General features: G+C 41.7%; 1 protein-coding gene across 1 annotated transcript in view; it reads left to right on the top strand.

Moving 5' to 3' along the window:
* THADA (THADA armadillo repeat containing) overlaps positions 1-27,554 on the top strand; it is a 375,245-nt gene that overhangs the window by 147,254 nt on the left and 200,437 nt on the right. Inside the window, exons 27-28 of the mRNA XM_062209349.1 lie at positions 19,325-19,414; positions 21,652-21,783. Of these exons, the coding sequence (XP_062065333.1) occupies positions 19,325-19,414; positions 21,652-21,783 (222 nt within the window). The remainder of the gene's footprint in view (positions 1-19,324; positions 19,415-21,651; positions 21,784-27,554) is intronic.

Genomic DNA, 27,554 nt, shown 5'->3' with positions numbered 1-27,554 from the left:
AAAGATTATGATAGACCAAGTAAAAATTTCAACCCATTAATGGAAAGCACAATAAAAGAACTCTGTCAGAGGTTTAACTGGAGAGAGAAAGAGAGAGAGAAAAAAATGGAACATTGAAGAGAAAAAATAGGAAAACTAGAATATATACTTAAGGCAGTTCAACATTCAGCTTATAGGAGTTCAGAAAGGAAAAAGAATAGTGAGAGCTAGAAATTATCAAAGAAATAGCACAAGAAAATTTCCTAGAACTAAATGAAGTGACTTCCAGTATATTGAATGAAAAAATAATTCACACCAAGAAACATCATGAAATTTCTAAAATTTTGTGGAGAGCAATAAAAGCAAAGCAATTCAGATATAAAGAATTAAGGATCAAAATGGCAGCAAATTGGGAAGATAGAAGTTAATGAAATACTGTCTTGCAAATTCTGAGAACATATGATTTCCCACTTATGTTTCATTTGACTAAGTTATTATTCAAAGCTGGAGATAAAAGGAAAATAATGTGAATTCATTCAAGAAGTTTTCTTTCAGATAAGGATAAGGAAAACTACATCTTTTCCCTTTCTCCTTTCAGGACATAAATGAGTATATACCTAAATATTTTTTCAAAGTAAGTTCTGGGCCGGCGCTGCAGCTCAATGAGCTAATCCTCCACCTGCGGTGCTGACACCCCGGGTTCTAGTCCTGATTGGGGTGCTGGATTCTGTCCCGGTTGCCCCTCTTCCAGGCCAGCTCTCTGCTGTGGCCCGGGAGTACAGTGGAGGATGGCCCAGGTCATTGGGCCCTGCACCCGCATGGAAGACCTGGAGAAGCACCTGGCTCCTGGCTTCGGATCAGCGTGGTGCGCCGGCCGCAGTGGCCATTTGGGGGGTGAACCAATGGAAAGGGAAGACCTTTCTCTCTGTCTCTCTCTCTCACTGTCCACTCTGCCTGTCAAGAAAAAAAAAAGTAAGTTCTGAACAATACGATTCGATACACCTATCTTTGCTACTCCTCCCAAACAGCCACATATATTATGTATAAATTATGTATTCTTATAAACTTGTATATAAATTATGTATGTATACATATATATAATACATATAATTATGTATAATTAATGTTTTCCAATTTTTATAGAGGGAAAACTTTCATGTTCTTCATATGTACAGTTTTAAAAGCATAATGTTACTCCCTACCCCCACCCCACTTTGTTTTTATACATTTATAGAAAAAGTATAGAATGGACAGGGTATGATTTCTCTTATTACCTACTCACTTGTATATTGCCTTCTTTTTAAAATGAGCAGATATTCATTGTAATTCACAGAATATATTCTAAAGATATGGAAAAAATAAAGCTGACTTATTCCTTCATTTAAAAACAATGTGGGATGCGCATGTCATGTCCATTCCCTTGGCTAAATGCTATAGAATATATAGTTGGAGTAGCACACACAGCCTTTGCCTTTGAAGGCTTATGTTCTGGCTGTTAAGGAGAAACATGCATGGAAGGGAATGGCTCCCAGCCATGTCAAAAGTCTGCATCTGTGTGATCTCAATGTATAGGTTGCTCTTCGGTGGAGCAGATGGCTTTCCAGGGTCTAAGAAGAGGTGGCAGCCTACTAACTTAAGAGTACTTAAAAACCAGCATTCATGAGAACACCAAACACAGGACCCTCATCTTGCATTGTTTAATTTAATAAACTTCATTTGCGTTTATACAGAAACCAACATACTTCCTGCTGCCAACCCCAGGAGCCAGAGGTTAGAATTTTTAATAATAATAACAATAATGAGTTATACTTATTCCAGATTAGTTTTTGGCTCTCCAAAAAACAAATGGCTAAGATGTCCAAAATGTTCCTGTAACAACTCTGCCAAGCTCTGACTTTTCCACTCTGTCTGGAGATCCAGCCAATCTGTTGAAAATTATCCTTTTTTTTTTTTTTTTTTTTTTTGAGTGTTTCCAGGCAGTTTGGATGGAAGACTCAATCCTTCAATTTCAGATGGACATCCACTAAGTAGGGACTCTTTTCCATACTTCTGTACTAGAGGAAAATCACACTTTGTATTCTGAGTTTTACTTATTTTAGTTGTGAATTTAGGAAAATATATATAAACTGGATATCATATCATACCTAGTGATGGACAACATTGTCCATTAATTGAGAGTGTAACATTTGCCTCGTGGTGGTTTGGTTTTCTAGGGTTTTGTTTTTATTTTGTTTTTCCTTGTAAATAAGTCCTTGCCTGAGAATATACAGGTTTACAAAAATCATGTTCACTGGGGAAATTAACCACCCATCTTGAATAAGAACAAATATACACTTTTCTGGTTTGATTTGCTTGGGAATTGGAGGTTTTTAGAGGGTGAGGGATGGTTAGGGACAATCTAGTGTGTTAGTAAGAGTCTCTTAATTTGAATACAGGAGAGACAGGAGACTTATTGGACCAAATGGAATTATCTGTGGTCCAGTGATCTCAGAAAATGCTTTGTTAAGAGCAGATGGGTAGATTTTTAAAGATTAGTTTAGCTGGCAGTTAGCCTGCTCTTCTGTCCCCCTTTAAATTCAATGAGTGGGCCAGGCATAGTGTGTGGAAGTAGAAGCTCAGGTGGGAAACGCTAATCAGACTTGACCAGGCTGATTGACAGTGGTGCAGGGATTCCTATCTGACCCAACCATGGGGACACGCGCTCCTTTGAAAACTAGTCTGTCTGAGTCAGTGTGTGCTCTGCTTGTTAAGCAGATGCCTGTAATGGAGATAGATGGATTACCCATGTAATAGAAACCCTGAAACGTCCAGTGACTAGACTGGGAAACAGGAGGGTTGGATTCCAGACTTTTATTTGCCCCCAACCTGTATTTTAGCCCTGGGAGACTCAATTCCTTTGACTTAATAGCTTGGTGCATTGGTTTCCTCATCTATAAAGTAAAATGATTGGAGTAGTAGTCCTTTGGGAGTTCTTCTAGTTATAGTAAAATTCCTTGATATTTGAGACTCCATTGGCACCTCCTCTTCACTTAAATTATATGAATTGGCAAATTAATAGTAGCTTTAGTAGAAATGTCTGTCTGCATGGCTTAGGGTAGAATCTTGACATAATTAATTGAAGAAAATGTTAGAGTAATATAAACCAAAACTTTTATTTTGAAATATTGAACCTTATTCTTAATTAGTTCATTAATTTTTAATTTGTGAAAGAGAAATTGCTAGGTGATGTTTTGATGGTATAGTAAATGAGGCAGATGCAGCTTTGTTTGAACGGTTTGCATGTTTAGTGCCTGTTTTAGGTTTTAATGCTTATGTGAAGGAATTTAGAGTTGCCAAGTGAGAGTTTCTTCAATTTTATACATATCTTCAGAGTCAGGAAGAAGGGATAGGGCCCCTGTGGTTGACTGGTAAATGGGGCAGGGTTTGTGGAAATGGGGCCCCAAGAAAACAATGACAATGGAGCAGATATGTACCAGGCACCATTCTAGGTGCACTGATGGATGGAGTACACATCTCTAAGGTTAACTGTGCCTAGAAAGCTCTGGTTCATTTAAATCTAATAATGCATTTTTACTGTGAAAAATATACATAACATAAAATTTACCATCTCAACCATTTTAAGTATATAGTTCAGTGGTATTAAGTAAATACTTTTATATTGTTGTACAAATCCATCTCCAGAACTCTTTTCATCCTGTAAAATCAAACTCTGCACCTATTAAATGATAGCTCCCCGTACTCCACACCCTCTCATAATCACCATTCTTTTTTTTTTTTTTAAGATTTATTTATTTATTTGAGAGGCAGAGGCAGAGAGAGATCCAGAGAAAGAGAGGTCTTATTCTCATTGGTTCACTCCAACAGATGGCTGCAATGGCTGGAGCTGGACCGATCTGAAGCCAGAAGTCTGGAGATTCTTCCAGGCCCCTCACGTGGGTGCAAGGGCCCGAGGACTTGGGCCATCTTCTGTTGCTTTCCTAAACACATTAGCAGGGAGCTGGATCAGAAGTAGAGCTGCCAGAACTCAAAACACTGTCCCTATGGGAGTCCAGCACTGCAGGCAATGGCTTAACCTGCTGCTCTACAACACCTGGCCCCAGTAGCCTAATTCTTAACAATTTGACAGATTTAAACGGTTTGGTAAAACACTACATTTGCAGGAAAACTGATATACATAGACATTTTTTCTATTTTTGTTTTTTATTTTCTTACTCCTTTATTTGACAGAGTTAGACAGTGAGAGAGAGAGACAGAGAGAAAGGTCTTCCTTCCATTGGTTCACCTCCCAATGGCCACTACAGCTGGCACTGTGCTGATCCGAAGCCAGGAGCCAGGTGCTTCCTCCTGGTCTCCCATGCGGGTGCAGGGCCCAAGCACTTGGGCCATCCTCCACTGCCTTCCCGGGCCACAGCAGAGAGCTGGACTGGAAGAGGAGCAGCCGGGACAAGAACCCTGCACCCATATGGGGTGCTGGTGCTGCAGGCAGAGGATTAGCCAAGTGAGCCACAGCGCCAGTCCCATGTTTTTTATTTTCTTTGAAAAGTTTAGCTCCCACATATAACAGAGAACATGCAGTATAAGTCTTTCTGTGTACAGCTTATCTCACTCAACCTGATGTCCTCCAGTTGCAATTGTTTTGATACAAATGATAGAATTTCATTTTTTATAGCTGAATAATATTCCATTATAGACATGCCACATTTAAAAATATTTATTTATTTATTTATTTGAAAGGCAGAGTTATAGAGAGGAAGAGGCAGAGAGAGAGAGAAAGAGAGAAAAGAGAGAGAGAGTCTTCCATCCACTGGTTCACTCCTGAAATGGCTGCAGTGGCTGGAGCTGTGCTAATCTGCAGTCAGGAGCCAGGAACTTCTTCCAAGTCCCCTACGTGGGTGCAGGGGCCCAAGGACTTGGGCTATCCTCTACTGCTTTCCCAGAAGCATCAGCAGGGAGTTGGATCAGAAGTGGAGGCTGGCGCCATGGCTCAACAGGCTAATCCTCCGCCTAGTGGCGCCGGCACACCGGGTTCTAATCCCGGTTGGGGTGCCGGATTCTGTCCCGGTTGCCCCTCTTCCAGGCCAGCTCTCTGCTATGGCCCAGGAGGATGGCCCAAGTGCTTGGGCCCTGCACCCGCATGGGAGACCAGGAGAAACACCTGGCTCCTGCCTTCGGATCAGCGAGATGCGCTGGCCGCGGCAGCCATTGGAGGGTGAACCAACGGCTAAGGAAGACCTTTCTCTCTGTCTCTCTCTCTCTCACTGTCCACTCTGCATGTCAAAAAAAAAAAAAAAAAAAAAAAAAAAAAAGAAGTGGAGCCACCGGGACTTGAAGTGACACCCTTATAGGATGCCAGCAAAACAGGTAACGGCTTTATCTGATACACCACAGCACTGGCCCCCACATTTTCTTCATCTGATGATGCACATCAATATTTTGTCTGTTGTGAACAGTGCTGCTATAAACATGGTGGTGCAGATATCTCTAATGAATTGCATTCATGTTTTTTGGGTTTGTACCCAGTAGTGAGATGTTGGATCATTTGGGAAGTCTATTTCTAGTTTTAAAGAAATCTCCATGCTGTTTTCCACAGTGGCTGCACTAAGTTACCTTCCTACCAACAGTGTATGAGTTCCCCTTTCTGCACACTCTGGCCAACATTTACTACTTTGTAGACAGAAGGGATTGTATCAAATTCAGAAGCTTCTGCACATCAAAGGAAACATTCAGTAGATTGAAGAGATATCCAACAGAATGGGAAAATAATAGTTACCTATCCTATAAAGGCTTAACATCCAAAACATACCAGCAACTCAAAAACTCAACAAGCAATCTAGTTAAGAAATGGGTAAAAGACCTCAGTAGGCAGTTCTCAAAAGAAGACATACAAATGGTTAACAAATACATGAAAAAAAATGCTCAATATCCTCAGCTGTCAGGGAATTGCAAATGAAAACCACAATGAGATATCATCTCCTCACTGTTAGAATGCCTGTTATCCAAAAGACTTAGCTTTTTTTGTCCATCATTTCATGCATTGCTTTCTTCTTTTGTGTTTATTTTTTTACCATGAAATGTTTTTAGTTCCCTTCTCATTTCCTTTTGTGTATGTGTGTATATTGTCTAGGTAGTTTCTTTATGGCTAACATGGAGATTACATTTAACTTCCTAATGTTAAGGCATTCTAATTTGAATTTATACCACCTTAACTGCAATAACATATAGTGACTCTGTTCCTACACAGGTCTGTGCCCACCTCCCCTTTCACTTAACTGATGTCACATATTTAAATCTTTATAAGTTGTATTACCCAAGACATAAATAGTAAAATTTTTGTTTATTAATTCCAAATTATATGCAAAGTAAGATGTGAAGTTACAAATAAGAATTACAATGATACGGCCGGCGCCATGGCTTAACAAGCTAATCCTCCGCCTTGCGGCTCCGGCACACCAGGTTCTAGTCCCGATTGGGGCGCCAGATTCTATCCCGGTTGCCCCTCTTCCAGGCCAGCTCTCTGCTGTGGCCCGGGAAGGCAGTGGAGGATGGCCCAAGTCCTTGGGCCCTGCACCCGCATGGGAGACCAGGAGAAGCACCTGGCTCCTGGCTTCGGATCAGTGAGATGCGCCGGCCGCAGCAGCCATTTGAGGGTGAACCAATGGCAAAGGAAGACCTTTCTCTCTGTCTCTCTTTCTCTCTCTCACTATCCACTCTGCCTGTCAAAAAAAAAAATTACAATAATACTAGCTTTTAACTTAACAACAGTTGTTTAGAAATATATTAGTCTTTTAAACCATATAGAATACCAAAAGTGGAATTATAAACCAAACCTTCAATAATACTAGTTTGATAATTATTCACCTATTTGTCTTCACTGCTATCTTTATTTCCTTAGATGATTTCAAGTTATTGTCTAATGTCCTTTAACTTCAACCTACAGGATCTTGTTAGCATTGCTTGCAGAACAGGTCTATTGGTAACAAATGAACCCAATTTTTCTTTTTCCAGGCATGTCTTACTTTCTCCCCTCACTTTGGAAGAATAGTTTTGCCAGATATAGGATTCTTTTTAAATGAGAGGCAGAGAGAGAGAGTGTATGCATGTGTGTGTGTGAGAGAGCAAGCGAGCAAGCCAGGAATTGGAAACTCAATCCAGGTCTCCTGTATGGATGACAAAAATCCCAATCACCTGAGCTATCACCTGCTCTCTTCCAAGATTCACATCATCAGCTGTCACCGCGGTTCACTAGGCTAATCCTCCACCTGTGGCGCCGACACCCTGGTTCTAGTCCTGGTTGAGGCGCTGGATTCTGTCCCAGTTGCTCCTCTTCCAGTCCAGCTCTCTGCTGTGGCCCGGGAAGGCAGTGGAGGATGGCCCAAGTGCTTGGGCCCTGCACCCGCATGGAGACCAGGAGGAAGCACCTGGCTCCTGGCTTCGCATTGGTGCAGCACGCCGGCGTTAGCAGCCATTAGGGGGGTGAACCAACGGAAGGAAGACCTTTCTCTCTGTCTTTCTCTCACTGTCTAACTCTGCCTATAACAAAAAAAAAAAAAAAAAAAAGATTTGCATTAACAGGAAGGTAGAGTTAGGAGCCTGAGCTGGTTATCAGATCCAGATACTTTGGTATGGTATGCAGACATCTTAACCAGCATCTTAACTATTAGGCTAAATGACCACCCTCAGATACAGGACTCTTTATTGACAGTATCTCCCCACCCCTCTTCAGTACTTTGAGCTTATTAGCCCACTACCTTCTGGCTTCTAAAAGTTTCTTATGGGAAATCTAATGATTTTATTAAGAATCCCTTGTACCTGATGAGTAGCTTCTCTCTTAAGTATTTTCAAGCTTCTCTCTTTGGTTTAATAGTTTGATTATAATGTGTCTTGGTTTGGGTCTCTGAGTTCATCCTACTTGGAGTTTGTTGAACTTCTTAGATGTTTATATTCATGTTTCACCAGACTAGGGAATTTTAACCATATTTCTTTGGATAATGTACCCTTTTTTTCTCTTCTCCTTCTGAAATTTGTAACACATATATTGGTTTACCCAGTAGTGTCCCACAGATCCCTTGGGCTCTGTCCTCATTTTTTAAATCTTTTTTCTTTGTGTTAGTCCTCAGACTCAATAATTTCAGTTATTCTATCTTCAAGTTGTTTGTTCTTCAGCCTGCTTAAAGCTACCTTTCAATCCCTCCAGTGAATTTTTCACTTTTGTTATTGTACTTTTCAGCTCTAAAATTTGTTAGATTTTCTTTCAGTTTTCTATCTTTATTGATCTATTTTATTTATAAAATATTTTTTTCTCTCTGCCTTTTATTTCTCTGAGAATCTATAAGACATTTGTTTTTAAGTGTTTGTATAACAAGTCCACCTTCTGATCTTTCTAAGGGACAGCTTTTGTTAGCTTTTTTCCACTTTGAGTGGGCCTTACATTGCTGATTGTTTGTATGCCTCTGATTTTTGTTGTTGAAAACTAAGTTTTGAATCTAATAATGTCATAACTGTGGAAATAAGATTCTCTCTTTTACTCAGGATTTGCTGATATTTGTTGTTTTCATTCTTATAGGCTGGGTGTGCTGGAGATTAGCCTGAAATCTAAATTTAATTTCTTTAGAACTTTTAAAAGCCTGTACCTTTCATTGGATGTGTGAGATGGCTTTCTAAATTCTCCTTTATATATGGTTGCTTTTGTGTGTTCTAGATCTTAAGAACTGGATTTTCCAAAGGGGAAAAGTAAAAAATGGAGTAAGTTAAAAATAAATAAATAAATAAATAAATAAATAAATAAATAAATACAGAAAGAAAGGAAGAAAAAGGTAATTACTACTTAAATTAGCTTCAGACAGAGAGAGAGGGGTTTGCTGAGGGGTTGTTTGCAACAATGACTGCCAGCCTATGTGATTTTATCCCTAAAATCTGAAGAGTAATCATTGATCAGAATGTAGATACCCTGTTTTTGGAAGATAAGGTCCTTATTGTTCTACAAGCTTTGTGCAAACTGCTCCTTGGAGCAAGAAAGCATTTGCCTGCCTTGGAACTCATACTGCTCTAAATTAAAATGGGCTTAAATTAATGCAGATTACAACCTTTGAAGCCTTCAGGCAGTCTCTAGAGTTCCAAAGTAAGTTACATTAGAAACATTCTGCCAGTATAGTTATTGTCTAGGTGAGGAGACAGATGGCTGGTGCTTCCTGTTCAGCCATCTTTACGGAATCCTCTTTTGTTTGCTTTTATGTTTTAAATATTGGGATAATATTTGAAAAAAAAAATAGTGGTTCATTGATTCAAAGATTTAGAAAACAACTACTTTGGAAAAAGTCAGTTATATTCATTCTTTATTCCCTTATCTCTAATGTCTTAGCAGTTGTTACAGACAGAATAATAGACCTCTGAAGATATCAGGTCCTAATAACTAGAACCTACAAACATTATCTTAAAAGGAAGGGATGGAGGTCTTTGTATGTGTGATTACATTAAGGATCAGGGTTGGGGGTGGGGTAGGGTGGTTGTCTTGGGCTATTGGATTTGGTGCTGTTTGTAATAACTAAAGAGAAGGAGCCTTAGGGAGATTTGAAAGAATATGATAGGAAAACAAAGGACAAAGAGGCAGTGATTGGAGTGATGTAACTAGAAACCAGGAAATGCTGTAGCTGCCAGAAGCTGGAAAAGGTGAAAATGGGATTCTCCCAAGAGCCTTCAGAGGTACCCTGCTGACACATTGATTTTGGTACATTTTTATCCTCGTTTCAGATTTCTGGCCTCTGTTACGGTGAGAGAATCTAGTAGGTACAGTCAGTTGTGTTTTCCTTGTTGTCAGCATCCCTTTTTTAAGTATTAACCTTTTCAGAGTCTAATTAAATGTCCTCGGCAGGATAACCATGTTCCAGTTATGTATTGTTGCATACCAGGCCATGCCTCAATTTAGTGCCTCAGTTTAGTACCAGTGATTTATTGTTTCCCACAATTCTGTGGTTTGGCTCTGGGATCCACTGGGAGGTGGTTCTTCACCATCTGGGGTTTCCTGGGATTGCTCAGATGGCTACATTCATCTGAAACCTCACCTGGGGCTGAAATGGCTAACATGGCTTTACAGTCACATTGTCCAAACTGCAAGTTAGGGCATAAATGACTTCAGGTCTCTTCAGCCGAAGGAGTCAGGGCTTGAAGAGGGTAAATAAAGAAGCTGCCATGCTTCTTAAAGCCTAAGCCAGAACTAGCACAGCATACTTCTGCCATCTGTTATCAAATCAAGTCAAAAGGCATTCTAGGCCGGCACCACGGCTCAATAGGCTAATCCTCCGCCTGCGGCGCCGGCACACTGGGTTCTAGCCCTGGTCAGGGCGCTGGATTCTGTCCCGGTTGCCCCTCTTCCAGGCCACCTCTCTGCTATGGCCAGGGAGTGCAGTGGAGGATGGCCCAAGTCCTTGGGCCCTGCACCCGCATGGGAGACCAGGAGAAGCACCTGGCTCCTGCCTTCGGATCAGCGCGATGCGCCGGCCGCAGTGCACCGGCCGCGGCGGCCCTTGGAGGGTGAACTAACGGCAAAGGAAGACCTTTCTCTCTGTCTCTCTCTCTCTCACTGTCCACTCTGCCTGTCAAAAAAAAATTTAAAAAATTTAAAAAAAAAGGCATTCTAGAGTCAAGGAGAATAGACCCCACCTCTTGAGAGAAAAGAGTTATCTGTATCTAAGAGAAGATAGTACTTTGTTGGTCATCTTTAGAAAAAGTCTATTACAAACTGTTAAGAAAATGATTATTGGAAGATTTTATCATATTTAGTAAGAATAACTACTATTTTGCTAAAGTTTAATTATGTGCATATGGCTTTTGCTTAATTGCGTGTGTGTGTGTGTGTGACATTTATCTAGGTGTACTGGCTTGTAATGTAAAGTGTAATTTTAACTGCAGGTTGTGGTTTAAACATGTTGAGAAATACTGTAGTATAAGATAATGATTATGAGTGATGCAGTCGGACTGCTCAAGTTTGAATTTCACTTCAGACTCTTCCCAGATGCATGGCCTGGGTACATTACTGAGCTTTTCAAGCTTCATTTTCTTTCTGTAGAAAATGAGGTTGGGGGCTAGTGTTGTGTGGTGGGTAGAGACGCTACCTGCAATGCCAGCATCCCATATGGGTGCCAGTTTGAATCCCAGCTGCTCCACTTCTGCTCCAATTCCTTGCTAATATTCCTGGGAAAGCAGCAGAAGATGGCCCATGTGTTTGGGCCCTTACCACCAATGTAGGAGACCTGGATGAAGCTCCTGGATTCTAGCTTCGGCCTGGCCCAGCCCTGGATGTTGCAACCATCTGAGGAGTCCACCACTGGATGGAAGCTCTCTCTCTCTCTCTCTCTCTAACCCTGACTTTCAAATAAATAAATCTTTAAAAGAGGGGGAAAAAAAGAAAATGATTATTGGATGAAACGATTTTAGAGATGATAGGTTACAACAAGAAACGTTTTCTAAGAAATCATTCCTTTCACTTCTTGGCCTTTTGGCTAAGATCAAGTGTAGAAATTATTCCTGATGAAAGAGAATTCATTTAAGCTGCCCGAAAGGAACCTTGTCCACATGGGTTCAAGCAATACATGACTCACCAACTGGCTGCGAAATGAGTGGAAATCTGTTTCCAGTCCCACCCTTCCCATGGTGAATGGCTGTGCACTTCCAGAACTAAAACTTTTCACTTTCCTCCCTGGATATAGTACTGTGATAGCCAGTTTAGTAATTGGGAATTCTCTATTTCAGAAGCAGCCCCTGAAAGGGAAGGATTTAGAAAAGCATTCAACAAGTCCAAGAATCTCCCAACTATTTCCAGAGGATCAGAAAGGGAAAATGGGGAGCCTTGAAGGAGGCCTTAACCGAGTCAGTGCACTCAAAACAGAGACCCCGGTGTCTTTAACTTTCTCCATGGCTTTCCTGAAGGTTAATAAGGGGACTCCTGGTAGATCATCACTGTGATTACAAGTACTTGTTGGGCGTGAGCTTCTGACTGTGGGACCACTGACATTTCCTCTTTGCAATCACTCATTCTTTGGTTCAGTATTGTTCTAGGGTGACATCCTGATGTCAGCCCAGTCAGAGGTGGGGAGAAGATTCCAAGAACAAGGTCAGAGATGGCCTTTCTGGTGGGGTTCCAGACCCAGATTTCTTTTTATTAGTTGTTTCTATTTTATTAGTTTGCATTTGGTCAGATCCTTTGAAACACATGTGTGTGCTTTATCTTCCCTGTAGTTTTGTTTCCATTTGGAGTTTTTGTTTTTCTTAAGATGAGCTTGCTGTGTTGTCAACAGTCACTGTGGCAAGGAGACAGATCCTGAGCTCATTTCTCTTCTCTGGGGAGGTTTTATAGACCAGAATGTGGGCAGTAGCTTGATTTTAATAGTTTGTTGGATTCCCATTTGAAATACCAATTGAACCTCCAAGCTTTTGCCTTTAATATTCATTTCTATGTAATGACCACATGTATGGTGTTTGTTTGCTCCATGGCCTGAAAATAGGTCCTTTTTTTGAAAGATTGGGCCCAATTTTATGCCTTTGCAGCTGTTTACTATGTAGTTCCTTACTCCTGCAAGTTTTTGCCTGCCTTTGCTAGCATTCTCTTTTTATGCCTTTGTACAATGACCTGCTGATCCCTATTCCTGAAATGATCGAGAGTGATACAGAATGTGTCTTAGGAATTGGGCAATGCAGATACCTTCTTTAATGCTTTTTTCCCCTTTTAATTGCATGATTGTTTTCATCAGGATGTTTTTGTTAAGCTCCAAAGCATGCACTCTGTCATTGTAACTTTTCATATGTATGTCAAATCTTAAGGTCAGAGTTCCTAAGACAAATTGAAGTTTGTTTCAAGTAAAGAGTTCTTCAGGCTTTTTCATGGTAGTCTAGATTCAAAGCCTACAAAAATGGCCAAAGAACTAGACCCTCTACATTACCAAGATTAGATGTGGAATGTGCAGACGAAGGGAAATTGAACATAGCTAGTGGAGCAAGTGTTCTGGGTTGGTGCCCAGAAGCACCCATGGACAGACATGGAGTCAAACATAAGATAGGCAATGGTTTTTTAATTTTTCTTTGCAGTATTTTTTATTTTCCCTCAACACACAGTTGTGCTAGGATGATTTTTGTAAAGCTTTTCAAATAAAACAGAATGATGCCCAGCAGGCAGTTTCATTAATTCAGTGAATTTCTGCTGCCTGATTTCTTTGTTCCAGGCTCTCACTGGGTTGTGAGAATCTTGCACTGGCATAGGGAAGACAAAGGAGTGCTGGGATGGTGGAACTCATAGCTAACCTTGCTCCTGGAACCTTGTACTTTTGTGTATGTCTTCAGGAGCCCGTCAGGGAGGGGCAAAATGGCTTCCAATTATACTTGTAGGTTCTTTGGCTGGGATATGGGCTAAACAGATTAACAGGAGAAAAACTTTTAATTATGTACACATGTATGGAAGACTCATAGAGTATGAGACACAAATAAGGAACAGATTGGGGTGGGTATTTGGCCTAGCAGTTAAGATGCCTTGAGTTTGATTCCTTACTCCGCTCCTGACTCCATCTTCCTGCTCATGCAGACCATAGGAGGCAATAGTCATTGGAGAACCAGTTTGAGTTCCAGGCTTCTGACTTAAGTCTGACCCATCCCTGGCTGTTGCAAGCATTTGAAGAGTGAACCAGTAGATGGAAGTTCTTTCTGCCTCTCAAGTAAATAATAATGATTTTTGTTTTTAAAAAAATGACTAGATGATTAAAGTTTTTTTTTTTTTCTTTAAAGAGTTTATTTATTTGAGAGACAGAGTTACAAAGAGAGGGAGAGACAGAGAGAAAGGTCCTCCATCACTGGTTTACTTCTCAAATGGCCCCAATGGCCAGAACTGGGCCGATCAGGAGCCAGGAGCTTCTTCTGGGTCTCCCACACAGGTGCATGGGCCAAGCACTTGAGCCATCCTCTACCTCTTTCCCAGGCCATAGCAGAAAGTTGGATTGGAAATGGAGCAGCCCAGACATGAACTGGCACCCATATGGGATGCTGGTGCTGCAGGCAGAGGCTTAGCTCACTATGCCACAACGCCAGCCCCAAAGATTGAAGTTTATATAGCATTCAGATCTGTAGACAGGAACAGGGCTTAGGGCTTCTGTGGAAGTTGGAGGCATATTATGGGAGGGCGAGAAGAAAATATGTATGAACTATAAAGATGGACTTATTACAAAGATCGGTCTCAGTAAAAGTTGTCTCCTACTACAGGTAATTTTGGTAATGTTGATTTCCTTTGTACTTACAGAAACGAATTGCTTTTATTGGAGGACAGCTTTTCAGGGCTACACCTTTGTTTTGTCTGCAGTTTCTCAAAATAATCAGCTCAAAATATTTCCTAGATGTATATTTTGGCATAACTGGTCTCCTATAATCTTACTTCGGGGTGGTGTGTTCTGAGTTCCACCCTGCCTCTCATCTGGTATGTGTACCCTTTATCGGATAGGATGGGGAATAACACCTTTTCTGTGGTCTTTCAGTTCCCAGTTTAAAGTTCCTCATTCTCATCCTTTATCCTGACTCGTTTGGTTTCATCTGTGTCTGTCTGGTTTTGTTTCTGTTAACAATTTTTGATGAGCTTTGACTTCCTAGGAGCTTGGAGTTACAAAAATGCAGTTTTTCCTTTTTTGTTATCACTTCTGTTGTTTTCATAAAGTTTCTAGGCTGGGCTTTTGTTTCTTTGGGTGGTGAGGGAGAGAGAGAGAGAGAGAGAGAGAGAGAGAGAGAGAGAGAGAGAGAGAAACGAACAGGAACAAACAAATTGAACATTCTCTCTGCTAGTTCACTCTCCTAATGCCTGCAGTGGCTGGGACTAGGTCAGGCTGAAGCTGAGAACTAGAAACTCAATCTAGGTCTCCTTCATGAATGACAGGACAATTACTTAGGCCATCAGCACTGCCTCCCAGGGTTTATTTACATTAGCAGAAAGCTGGAGTCAGGAATCAGAGGTGGGTATTGAATCTATTCACTCTGATATGGGACACTGGCTTCTTAACCAGTAGACCAAATGCCTACCCCATCTGGTCTAGCTTTGACCACAAACATAAACAGATTTGAAACTCCCATCATGGAAGAATTTGCCCCCAGGGCTTGTTATATTGGTAAAACTATGTATAGACCAGTGACACAAGCTTTATTTGTGTTTAAGAAAATGCCAGCCCCTGGTCGGATACTCAACTTATTGACCCAAATAATGATTCTGAATGCCAGAGATTAGCTAATGATATGCTTTATGAAATTATTATTACCATCTTGAGTATAATTTCTTTTCTCCTTGTCTTTTTTTTTTTTTTTAAGATTTATTTATTTATTTGAAAGGCAGAGTTACAGACAGAGAGAGGGGAGAGAGAGAGAGAGAGATCTTCTATCCACAGGTTCACTCCCCAGATGGTCTCAATGACTAGAGCTGGGCCAGTCTGAAGCCAGGAACCAGAAGATTCTTCCAGGTCTCCCATGGGGTGAAAGGGCCCAAGTACTTGGGCCATCTTCTGCTGTTTTTCCAGACACATTAGCAGGGAGTTAAATCAGAAGTGAAACAGCCAGGACTTGAACCAACATCCTTGTAGGATGCCAGCACTGCTGCTGTAGGCTTAACCCACTATGCACAGTGCCGGCCCCTCCTTGTCTGTCTGAAGTACTCTGTCCTTTTGGACTCTTCACTTATCTGTTTATTGAACACCAGCTGTGGATTAGATATCATACTTAGTATGGGAGATAGAGATAGCTCTAGGCTGTACCCATGCAGAATGTGTAATCTGCTAGGAGAAGTAAGCAAGTGAACAGGAAACTTCATGTGTGACAGGATGGGCATCTAACCTAGCAATATCAGGCCAGGAATGGGCATGGCAGGATCCCAAGTTTTCAAAATAGGTTAAAAATTGTATGTGTTTGCATTTTTCCTTTGTGCTGCTTTTAAGTCTTGGATTCAATAGAATTGAATACTGTACATATAGCAGGTTACGATCCAAGTTTAATTTTGTCTGTAGATAATTGGTTATCTGTAGATAGTGGTTATCTGTAGTCTACAGTATCAGCTCTTTCACAGACCAGATTTGTGTATGACTTTTCTTGTGCTGTCCATTCTAGTCTACTGGCTTACTTTTACCCACAGTGTCCTAATTACTGAAGTTCTATGATATTTCTAGCTATTTCAGTCTTCTAATCTTGTTCTTCAAGATTATCTCTGATAATCTTACTCTTTAAAAAAAAAAAAAAAAGATTTACTTTATTTATTTGAAAGAGTTACAGAGAGAAGTAGAGACAGAGAGAGAGGTCTTCCATCCACTGGTTCACTCCCCAGATAGCCGCAACGGCTGGAGCTGCACCGATCCGAAGCCAGGGCACAGGAGCTTCCTCTGGGTCTCCCACGCGGGTGCAGGGGCCCAAGGACTTGGGCCATCTTCTACTGCTCTCTCAGGCCACAGCAGAGAGCTGGATCAGAAGGGGAGCAGCCGGGACTAGAACCAGTGACCATATGGGATACTGGCGCTTCAGGCCAGGTCTTTAACCCACTGCGCCACAGCACCGGCCCCGATAATCTTACTCTTGACTATTGATGTATCTGTATACATTTAAGCATCTACTGAGGACACACGTATACACACACATACATGCATACTATTTTTATTGGAATTATATTTTATTATCAATTTTGGGAGAATTTTTCTTTCTAATATTGAGTCTTCTAATCCATGAACATGGCACATCTCCTGTTTAAGTCATATCTCTTCTTACAGTGTCTCTTAAAAATGATAGGTGATGGTGTTGTGGTACATCAGGTTAAGCTATCGCTTTCAAAGTTGGCATCCAATATCAGAGCACTTTCAGATATGAGTCCACTTCAGATCCAGCTGCCTGTCAATGAGCCTGGGAAAAGCATCAGAAGATGGCCCAAGTACTAAGGTCCCTGCCTCCCAACTGGGAGACCCAAATAGAGTTCTGGGCTTTTGGCTTCAGCCTGAATGAGCCCCAGCCACTGTGGCCATTTGGAGAGTGAACTAGCAGGTGAAAAATCTCTTTCTCTCCACTCTTTCTGTCACTCTGCCTTTCAAATAAATAAAATAATAAATATTTTAAAAATCTATATCAATCTAGAAGAAAGAACCTTGACCTCTGTTTCACATCATTGGATCACAGACCTGAACATAAAAGCCAAAATTATAGAACACATAGACTGTCTTTGTGACTTTGAAGTAACCAGAGGTTTCCTAGGCCTTAGAAAGCAAGAATCATAAAAGGAAAAAAATTGATAACTTATAGAACTTCATAAAAAAGACATTCATAAAGAAGTATAGGCGAGTGTTTAAGGCAACAGTTAAAATGATGCTTAAGACACCCACATCCCATGTTGGAGTGCCCGAGTTCCAGTTCAGTTTCCCAATTCCAGCTTTGTACTAACACACACTCTAAAACGAAGCAGATGATGGCTCAAGTAGCTGATTTCCTGACACCCACGCACGAGACCTGGACTGAGTTCCCCGCTCCTTGCTTTGTCCGGGCCCAGCCCCAGCTGTTGGTGGCATGTCGAGAATGATCCAGTGGATGGGAAATCTATCTCTGTGTGTCCCTGTTTCCCTTGCTCTCTGTCTTTCCAATAAAATAAATAATTTTTAAAAAAGAAAGTGAAAAGAAGCTGGCAAATCATTTAGGAGAAAGTGTATGCATATACAGGTGACAAGGAAGAAAGCAACTTATTTAAAATAGGCAGCTCTTAAATAGCTACTTCACAAAAGGCTATGCCAAGGAGCAAAGCACACGAAAAATGCTCAGTTGACATTACTTGCCAAGGAGATACAAATCAAGATCACAGGGAGGTACTACTGCCTACCCACTAACAATGGCTACAGTGAAAAAGGGATGGGGGGAGACAGTAGCAAATGTTGGAAAGGTTGTAGAGCCACAAGAACTCTCACTTGTTGTCATTGGGAGTTTTAAAGTGTTTTTAACTACTCTGGAAAACTGTCAATTTCCTAAAATGTTAAATACAGTGCAACTTTATTCTCAGATTTTCATCCAAGAGCAGTGAAGAACTATGTCCACAAAAAGCTCTGTACAGAATGTTCATAGCAGCTTTATTCATAATAGCCAAAAATGGAAGGCTCCCATGACTGTCAAAAGAATGAATAGACAAACTTAAATGTTCATACATTGGAAAACTGCTCAAGAGAAATACAATTAAACTATTGATACATCAAATAACATGGATAAATCTCATAAGCTTTATGCTGATTGAAAAAACCCAGACCCCCAAAATTATGTAATATATTATTACATTTGTATGAAATACTAGAATAGACAAAACCAAACTGTGGTGATAGAAATTAACTCAGTGGTTGCTTTGGTGGCACAGGAGTTGGCTGGAAAGGGGCACCAGGGAACGTAATGGGGAATTTTCTTAGTCTTGATAGGGGTGTGGATTACATGAATGTAGGCTGTGCATTTGTGGATCAAATGTCACTCCTAAGATCTGAGCATTTCGCTGTATATAAATATACTTCAGGGTGTTTTTTTTTTTACAAAAAATTACATTCTCTGTCTTTATTAATAGGAGCATACATTCAGAGCTTATCCAGGTAGGCAGGTTAGGGAGTATTTATGGCTCTCCTTGAAAGTAGTTCTTAAATAGTTATGCTGACAAAATATTTCCTAGTTTCAGATTGAACTTTTTGGTCAGTTGTGTGGTCAGAGGACCTATTTTTAGGACACTGGCAGAGTTCAAGAGTAGTTTCTGGAAACACGGAAAAGGTACCCCTTACAGTGCTGGCGGGAATTGGATCTCCAGACCCTCACAAGCCAAGTCTGTGCCTCTGATGCCCACACTCCAGACCAGTAGTTGTTAGTCAGGGACCACTTTGTCCCATGGCTGCTTGGCAGTGTCTGGAGATGTTTTGATTGTCATGACTGAGGAGAAGGTATCATTGGCGCAAGGCTGAGAAATCTTTTTCTAGATATGCCCTTCTCACTGGAGCTGAGTCTCAGTCAGATGTTGACTGTCCTGGTAGTCTGACTCACTTGTGCAGACTTGATGTTTTCACAGATTACATATTTCCTCCCTGATAGACTTGGATATCTAATATTTGTAAACATACATAATGTTAAATTTGAGGTAAAAGTGCATGCTTTAAAAGTACTTCGTAAACCAAAATTATATATAACAATTCTGTTGTTAAATTCTTAAGACACTGTAGGTTTTGTTTTGAACTTTCTTTTGCTAAATATCCAAACAAATGCTTTTGTTATCTCCCTGTAAAACAAAGGCTTTATTATCAGATCAGAGGAAATAAATAATAGTAATGTATCTTTTTTTCTCCCTCTGCAGAATGACAGGGAGACAGTTTTTCTCCCGCTTTCCAGAACTCTATCCTTTTCTTCTCAATCAATTGGAAACTGTGGCCAATAAAGTGGACAGGTAAGAAAACAGGGTGAGGTGAGTGAAATCACAGGTGTGAGTGACTTCATTAATTACAATTTTCCTTCTAGGGCAACAGATATTAATCAATTCCTTCCTTGTAATATATAGATAACTTTTTTTTTTTAAATGTGCTTTTTCACAATTGCATCATGTTGGCTATCTTTTGATGGTAGTTTTTTACCTGAAAAATTATGCAAAATCTATTTTTATGTTTCATGTTTTTAAAAATCCTGTTTTACATTAAATTGTATCAAATTTAATCCTGTTTTCAGTGTTATAGGAACTGGCTTCTTAAAAATACATGGTGATTTCTCCTATTAAGAATTATTTTCTTGAGGCCAGCACTGTAGCACAGTGGGTTCAGCTACCATCTACAGTGCCTGTATCTCATATGGGCTCTGATTCAAGTCTCAGCTGCTCTACGTCCAGTCCATCTCTCTGCTAATACACCTGGGGAAGATGTGCAGGATGGCCTAAGTCCTTAGGCCCCTGCACCCACATGGGAGACCCAGATAACTCTTGGCTCCTGGCTCCAATCTGGCCCAGCCCGGGCCATTGTAGCCATTTGGGGAGTGAACCAGTGAATGGAAGATCTCTCTCTCTCTCTCTCTCTCTCACTCTCACGCCTCCCAACTCTGCCCATCAAATAAATAAAATAAATTTTTTTTTTTACTGTTTTTTTTTTTTTTTTTTTTTTGACAGGCAGAGTTAGACAGCGAGAGAGATAGAGACAGAGAGAAAGGTCTTCCTTCCATTGGTTCACCCCCCAAATGGCCACTGCGGCCGGCGTGCTGTGCCGATCCAAAGGCGGGAGCCAGGTGCTTCCTCCTGGTCTCCCACGGGGGTGCAGAGCCCAAGCACTTGGGCTATCCACTGCCTTCCTGGGCCACAGCAGAGAGCTGGACTGGAAGAGGAGCAACTGGGACAGAATCCAGCGCCCCGACTGGAACTAGAACCCGGGATGCTGGCACCATAGGTGGAGGATTAGCCTATTGAGTCGCGGCACTGGCCTAAAAGAAATCTTTTTTTTTTTTTTTAATTTAATTTAATTTATTTTTGACAGGCAGAGTGGACAGTAGAGGGAGACAGAGAGAAAGGTCTTCCTTTTTGCTGTTGGTTCACCCTCCAATGGCCGCCGCGGTAGGCGTGCTGCGGCCGGCGCACCGCGCTGTTCCGATGGCAGGTGCCAGATGCTTATCCTGGTCTCCCATGGGGTGCAGGGCCCAAGCACTTGGGCCATCCTCCACTGCACTCCCTGGCCACAGCAGAGAGCTGGCCTGGAAGAGGGGCAACCGGGACAGGATCGGTGCCCCGACCGGGACTAGAACCTGGTGTGCCGGCGCCGCAAGGCAGAGGATTAGCCTACTGAGCCGCGGCGCTGGCTTCTAAAATAAATCTTTAAAAAAAAAAAAAAAAAGTAATTATTTTCTCCCTCTTTCTAAAATATGTGTGTTTACATATTGAATTTGCTTAATGCAGACCTACCCTTTTTTATTACTAGTCTGTAGTTTGCTATTGTGAAACTGTAGCAATTAGCTAACTAATCTGGCCACCTATCTATGATAAGATATGGTACTGGTCTACGTGATCAAAAATGGCCTGTGACCTAGGAAACACAAAGCACAGCCACTCAGTGGGCTTTCAGTCTCACTGTTGTTCTTATAATCATATTCTGTAGCTGATAATGGAAATTTTAGGTGGACATCTTATAGCATGGGCTTTGCAGTCTTGATTTTTGTACTTGTTATGAATGTACAGTATCTGTAGTGGGAAAGTAAAATTATCAATGGATTATACTTCAGTTTATGATACATTTTCTCCCACTAGTAGTTTGTGCACACAGCTTTTCTGGCCCTAGTAACTGGCTGCCTGCTGATGCTGTCTTTAAATACATTTGAAAACTGGAAAGTTTCCTATTTCAAACTCTGGAACCCATTTGCTGGCACCCCTTTGCTGAAGGAACAACTCTTATCGCAACAGCAAACTCTGCTTCAGCGTATGGTGAGCTTTGAGAAGAGGATTTTGCACAAAAGCCCAGTCTGCAGTTTCCAGTCATTCCTCGTGATGCACATTAGGAAGATGTACAGTGAATAAAGAAAAAGGAAGAAAGGCAAATAGGCCTCTCGAAGAGAGTCTCACTTCATGCACAGAATTGTTGAATGAGAAGCAGTATTTGAAGATAGTGGCTCCCTTCTTAAGTTTTTAATCTTTGCTGTTCAATAATTGCTTTTCAGTGATGTGGGAGAACCAGACCGTCATCCCAGCATGTTCCTTTTACTTTTGGTGTTGGAGAGACTCTACCCGTCCCCAATGGATGGCACTTCTTCTGCCCTCAGCCTGGCGCCTTTTATTCCCTTCATTATGAGGTAGTGTCGCACTGCGTGGAAACACTAGGGGTGGGCGTGGGGGCTTAAAGGGAGTGTTTCTCTTGTTCCAATTTCAGAAATTGCAATCTTTTTTTACTTCGAGAGGAGTTTTATGAGTGCGGGGCCTGGGGCATACTGCCATTGTTTGCAGCTGGTCTGCAGTGTTTCAGAGGACAGTACTTATATCATGGAGCAAGAACTCATTAGAACCTGCTTAAGTGATGTTTTCCTTGGAGCCCTGCCTGCTAATGGGCATGTGGTGTTGATAGGAGATACCTTCTTTGAAAAATATAGCCTGAGTGTTCACATTATCCCTGTGTCGAGCCTGGCAGGCATGGAGCAGGCTTGGGCCTGGGTAGATCCACTGTCTAGGAGTTTTAGGGGCTATCAGGACTCCTGGCTCTTCATCTGGTGGAACCTACTAAGGGGTACCTGGAGAAGCTTGTAGACGGCAGTGCCCTGTGGCACAAATTACCCCTCATCTTCTTTTTCAAGCTTAGTAGTGGGGCCAGGCTTTTCTGCTTCCATAGCTGATTTACCATTTGCTCTGAAACATATTTTGAGGTATCAGCCACCTTCTGATCACCTTTTCCTTTCCTTTTTTTTTTTTTTTTTAAACATTTATTTTATTTATTTGCAAGTCAGAGTTATACAGAGAGAGGAGAGAGAGAGGAGGGAGAGGGGGGAGAGAGAGAGAGAGAGAGAGAGATGTCTTCCATCGGCTGGTTCACTCCCCAATCGGCCGCAACGGCTGGAGCTGCGCTGATCCGAACCCAGGAGCCAGGAGCTTCTTCTGGGTCTCCCACGTGGGTGCAGGGGCCCAAGCACTTGGGCCATCTTCCACTGCTTTCCCAGGCCATAGCAGAGAGCTGGATTGGAAGTGGAGCAGCCGAGACTCAAACCGGCACCCATATGGGATGCCAGTGCTTTAGGCCAGGGCATTAACCCTCTGCGCCACAGCACCAACACCTGATCACTTTTTTCATTTTCAATCAAAGACCTCAATAAGTAGGCCTCCAAAAAGTACTAACATTTTCTTTTTAAACATTTCAAAAGCCTGTCAGATTAGTTAGCTTTTACCTTTCTGCTTACCACTTGACAAAATAACATCTTCGTTTTTATGTATCTGCTGAACATTTAAATGGCCTTGGAGTAGAAGGATAATACCAAACTCAAGAGACTCTGTTATTTATGTGGTATCCTGGGTTGCACTTCCTGGTTTCACACAGCTGACTTATGCATTTTAATGTGAGAAACCATTAAACACGAGATTCTGGCATGTGATTGCTGTGGGCATTTGTTTGCGCCAAGCCCTGGCTGTGGCTGTCTTATCTTTGATCAGAGATGACTCACTCCGACTGGTTTTTGTTTCCTGATACACAGTTACCAGTCTCCCTCATCCAGCACTTGGTGATTCGTTTTAGGAATTTGGATGGTAAACTTTACTTGCAGAGGCCTTAAAAAGTGTTCTTTTCGTGAATACCTGGAAAAAAACCCAAGAAATGTTTTCAGAAAACGGATGCAAGGGAGAAAGCCGTGTGCACAGAATCACAGGACATGTTAGAAACAAGATCTGCTGCAGAAGCTTGTCATCTGTGCTGAGAACATTCAATTTGTAGGAGCCTTTTACTAATCAATCTATTATGTGTTGCATCCCAGAAACCAGAAATTACTACATTAAAAATATCCTTCCAAACTGTGATTTAATTAGCTTACATGCAATCAGAATGCTTCTATTATTATTTTAAAAGCACCAATTATATAAATGATTGCATTAATAGGGAAGATTTAAATTTTTGCTTTGAAACCAGTGTTCTTAGTGTATCATATTATAATGCAAAAGTTACAAATTAAGAAGTTTGCAATCATCTTGTACTTCCAATGAAAATGCTATGGTCAGTAGTTGCTTTCTACCCAAATTAAGATTCATGGAGCATTACCAAAAGCAGGAGTGCCACAACTAATTCCTCAATTAGAGAGTCAATAGCCTCTGATTTATTGAGTGTCCAGGTGTGTTATACAGTAGTATTTTTAAATTCTAAGATGTAAACATATCACCAAGGATCTTGCATATTTTGATTCAGTGGGTCTGGGTAGGGGCTGACAGTCTGCCTTTGAATCTTCCATGCCACTGCTGCTGGTGTGTAGACTACACTTTGAGCAGCAAGATGACGTCTGGGATAGTAAACACCATGAGGGGCCACCGCCGCGGCTCACTTGACTAATCCTCCACCTGCGGTGACGGCATCCCGGGTTCTAGTCCCAGTTGGGGTGCTGGATTCTGTCCTGGTTGCTCCTCTTCCAGTCCAGCTCTCTGCTATGGCTGGGAAGCCAGTGGCTTGCTGGCCATAGTGGCCATTTTGGGGGGTGAACTAACGGAAGGAAGACCTTTCTCTCTGTCTAACTCTGCCTGTCTAAATAAATAAATAAATAAATAAATAAAACACCATGATGCCCACCCCTTCCCCCAGCACACACATGGTAAATTTTTTTAAAATATTTCAAATTATTTGGTGACTTGTTATTTATTTATCTAATTTTTAAATTTATTTTATTTGAGAGAGTTATAGACAGTGAGAGGGAGAGACAGAGGGAAAGGTCTTCCTTCCATTGGTTCACTCTCCAAATGACCGCAACGGCCCGAGCTGCGCTAATCCGAAGCCAGAAGCCAGGTGCTTCTTCCTGTGGTTGCAGGGGCCCAAGCACTTGGGCCATCTTCTACTGCTTTCCCAAGCCACAGTAGAGAGCTGGACTGGAAGTGGAGCAGCCAGGACTAGAACCGGCATGCATGTGGGATGCCGGTGCCACAGGCGGAGGATTAACCTGCTGTGCCATGGCACTGGCCCCACACATGGATAAGTTTTATAAACTTGACAGTAGTAGGATTTTACTTGGTTAGGCTATGTAAGGAGTCTATAAGAAGTAGATTTTAACTCACAGATACAGAGAAAGAGTAAGTATTCTGAGAAATCAGTGGAAAGTAGACCAACCTTTGTCAAGCCCAGACCATTTGCCAGGTACTAAGGTGGGCATTTTTTTATAATGAGTCTGTAAGGAGGTACCATCATCCTCATTTTCTCGTGGAAGAAATTGAGGTTCAGAAAGCAAGCCAGTTAAAGAGCTGGAATGTGAATCCAAGAATACAGAGCTTGTCAAGAGTGTTAGATATATTCTTTCTATTCCACCATAATAACCAGCTCCCTTTTTATGTAGCCAAGAATTTTAGCTACACTGAATGGGCCAGTGTGGTCCTGAAATTTACAACTATGAGATATGGGGAGCTTCTATCAATGGTCAGTGCATATAAGTTCTCGCTGTTTTTTAGGATGTAGAATGATGTTCCTACCAGTGATGTTTTTATAATAGTAGAGGTAGATGATTGGATTGATGAACACACATCTGTGGGACAGTTGCCTGGGGTAAGAGTGGTGATCCATGGCTAGATACAGAGGGGAATTGGCTCTCCTTTCTTGACCATCTTCTGCTGTGAAATAGAAAGGCCCTAGATTTCGAGTTAGAAAACAGATTTGGGTTTCATCAACCTGTTGCAAGAACAACCAAGGCTACCCCAGAATTTTTACTGGGGAGATGAACTGTGAATAGACTTTGTGAAAAAAAAAATGATGAATTTCATAAATCTATAAACATTAATGTAAATTATGCCTAAGAACATTATTTATGAAGAAAATAAAAAAATTGATCATAAAACCTGTTATTCCACACAGTATTTATGGTTCTAGTCATGATAAAGATGGGGCTGTTTGACTTGGGGCAAAGAGATGACATATGCACAGTGCATGCATGGTGTTCTGTTTTTGTAGCATTGTTAATGGTAATACATGTACTTGGAAGAGTCTAATCAGGCTCACACATACTCTGTGTTCATCTGAGAAAATGTTCAGCTAGTGGGGTAATGAGAAAGGTTGCTCAGACCATGCTGAAATGAAGAATAAAGGCCCCACCCATATCATTTTATTTTTCTTTGATTTATGTATACTTACCTATTCAGGCCTTCCTCTCTGTAAGGTATTGGTAAGTATTATTTGTGTTCTTACTCTTCTATCCCACATTTAAGAATATATCGAAGCTTATTTCTCTGTTGATTTTCTTTGTTGACTTGATCTTAGGACTTACTGATTGATACTTTCCAAAGTCTTGGGTTTGTGTAGCTATGACTGTTGCACCATCTTGAAACAGGAGTAATATTATCCCAACATCTTGTTCACAGACTTAAAAAAAATTCTATGTATTTAACGTGCCTGATGCTGTGCTGGGTGCAGACATACAGCCCTTTCCCATAAGAATATGATGCCTTCAGTTAGGTTCATTCACCCTTTGGCTCAAATACCACAAAGCAGAGTAATTCATGCTTTACAAGGAACCCTGACTGGCTTTCTGAATGCAGATCACCATGCGCCCTTGTCCGGCTTTCGAGAGACTCAAAAGTCGTTTCAGAGACTCAGAAGTCTCTGGCCTTGCAGCTTTGAATTCCCTTTCAAAAGTGAGTTTCAAGTTTCAGCTGAAAAGCCATAGGAAACCCATATGCCCCAGACATATGACCATGGGATCCTGAACAGAACAAAGTCCCAGGACTCGAGAGAGACCTGGTTCTGTTCAGGCTCTTCCGCTTAGTCACCAGCTGTGACACTTAGGGAATGCTCTTCTCCCTGTCTGGACCACTGTGGTTAACTGCATATATGAGGATCAGTTGAGAAAGTGCCTCCTGTTGTTGACAGCTGAGACCTTAGCATCCCATCAGTATCAAAGGGGAAGGGCCTTCCTGTGCCTTTTATTTGCTTTTCAGGGCACTTTTATTTATTTGTTTATTTTTCCTTTTAAAACTTTTATTTCAAGAGAGACCCCCTCCATCTGTTGGTACAGCCCCCAAAGGCCCATAATGGCCAGAGGGCCAAAGCCAGGAGGCAGGGAGGGAAATCTTGGGCCCCCAGGTAGGTGGTAGGGGCCATCGCCTCCTGCATGGGGAGGTGGTAAAGGTGGGGGAGCATTAACAGAAAGCTGGAACAGAAGACTAAGCAGGGACTTGAACAAGGCACTCAAGAGGCAACTTAACTGTTGTTTGAAGGCCCACATCAGTGGCTTCCACCCTTAGCTTGCGTTCCTGTACCCAACTGTGGCTGCAAATTAAGCTGCACTTGGAAGATCGGTTCATTCTATTAAGGGAGTTCTGCTCTCCAGAAAGAGTGGCTGGGTTTGATTCCCACCTCCTACTTCTACCTACCCAGCATCAGACCCAAGCTTCCGGATTCTACAACAGAATCATCTGTGGGCTTGGGGCTGGGATTGCTGACAACTCTCCAAACTGGGACTTTAATGTCCAAAGCAGTGTTACTGAGCTACCATCCCAGGACTCTGGAATACATCTCTTGTGTTATTGGGACCCCCACGGCAGGATAGGTCAACAGGCCCTCTTGCCCAACCCAAACCAGACCTTGATGTTTCTCCATAAGCTCTGGGAAGAACCCACCCATCACAGGCAGGTCCAGGAAGCTGCCGTCGCCCTCCCTCAACCCCTTCTCCAATGTACAGAGCTCATCTGTGGAGCTGAAGGGCTGGTGGCCAGGCCCAGAGGCTCCTGCGGGCAGAAGGCTTCAAGGAGGGTGTATCAGGAAATCCTGGTGAGCCTTCCTCAGTAGTGTTCACTGCACTTTTTTTTTTCTTTTTAATATATTCATTTATTTTAGAGACAGAGTTACAGACAGAGAGAGGGAGAGACAGAGATAACGGTTTTCCATTCGCTGGTTCAAACGGCC

The sequence above is a fragment of the Lepus europaeus genome, chromosome 13, assembly GCF_033115175.1.
Source record: "Lepus europaeus isolate LE1 chromosome 13, mLepTim1.pri, whole genome shotgun sequence".
NCBI lineage: Eukaryota > Metazoa > Chordata > Mammalia > Lagomorpha > Leporidae > Lepus > Lepus europaeus.
Note: the sequence above shows the minus strand (reverse complement) of the source record. Positions and strands in the feature narration are given on the sequence as shown.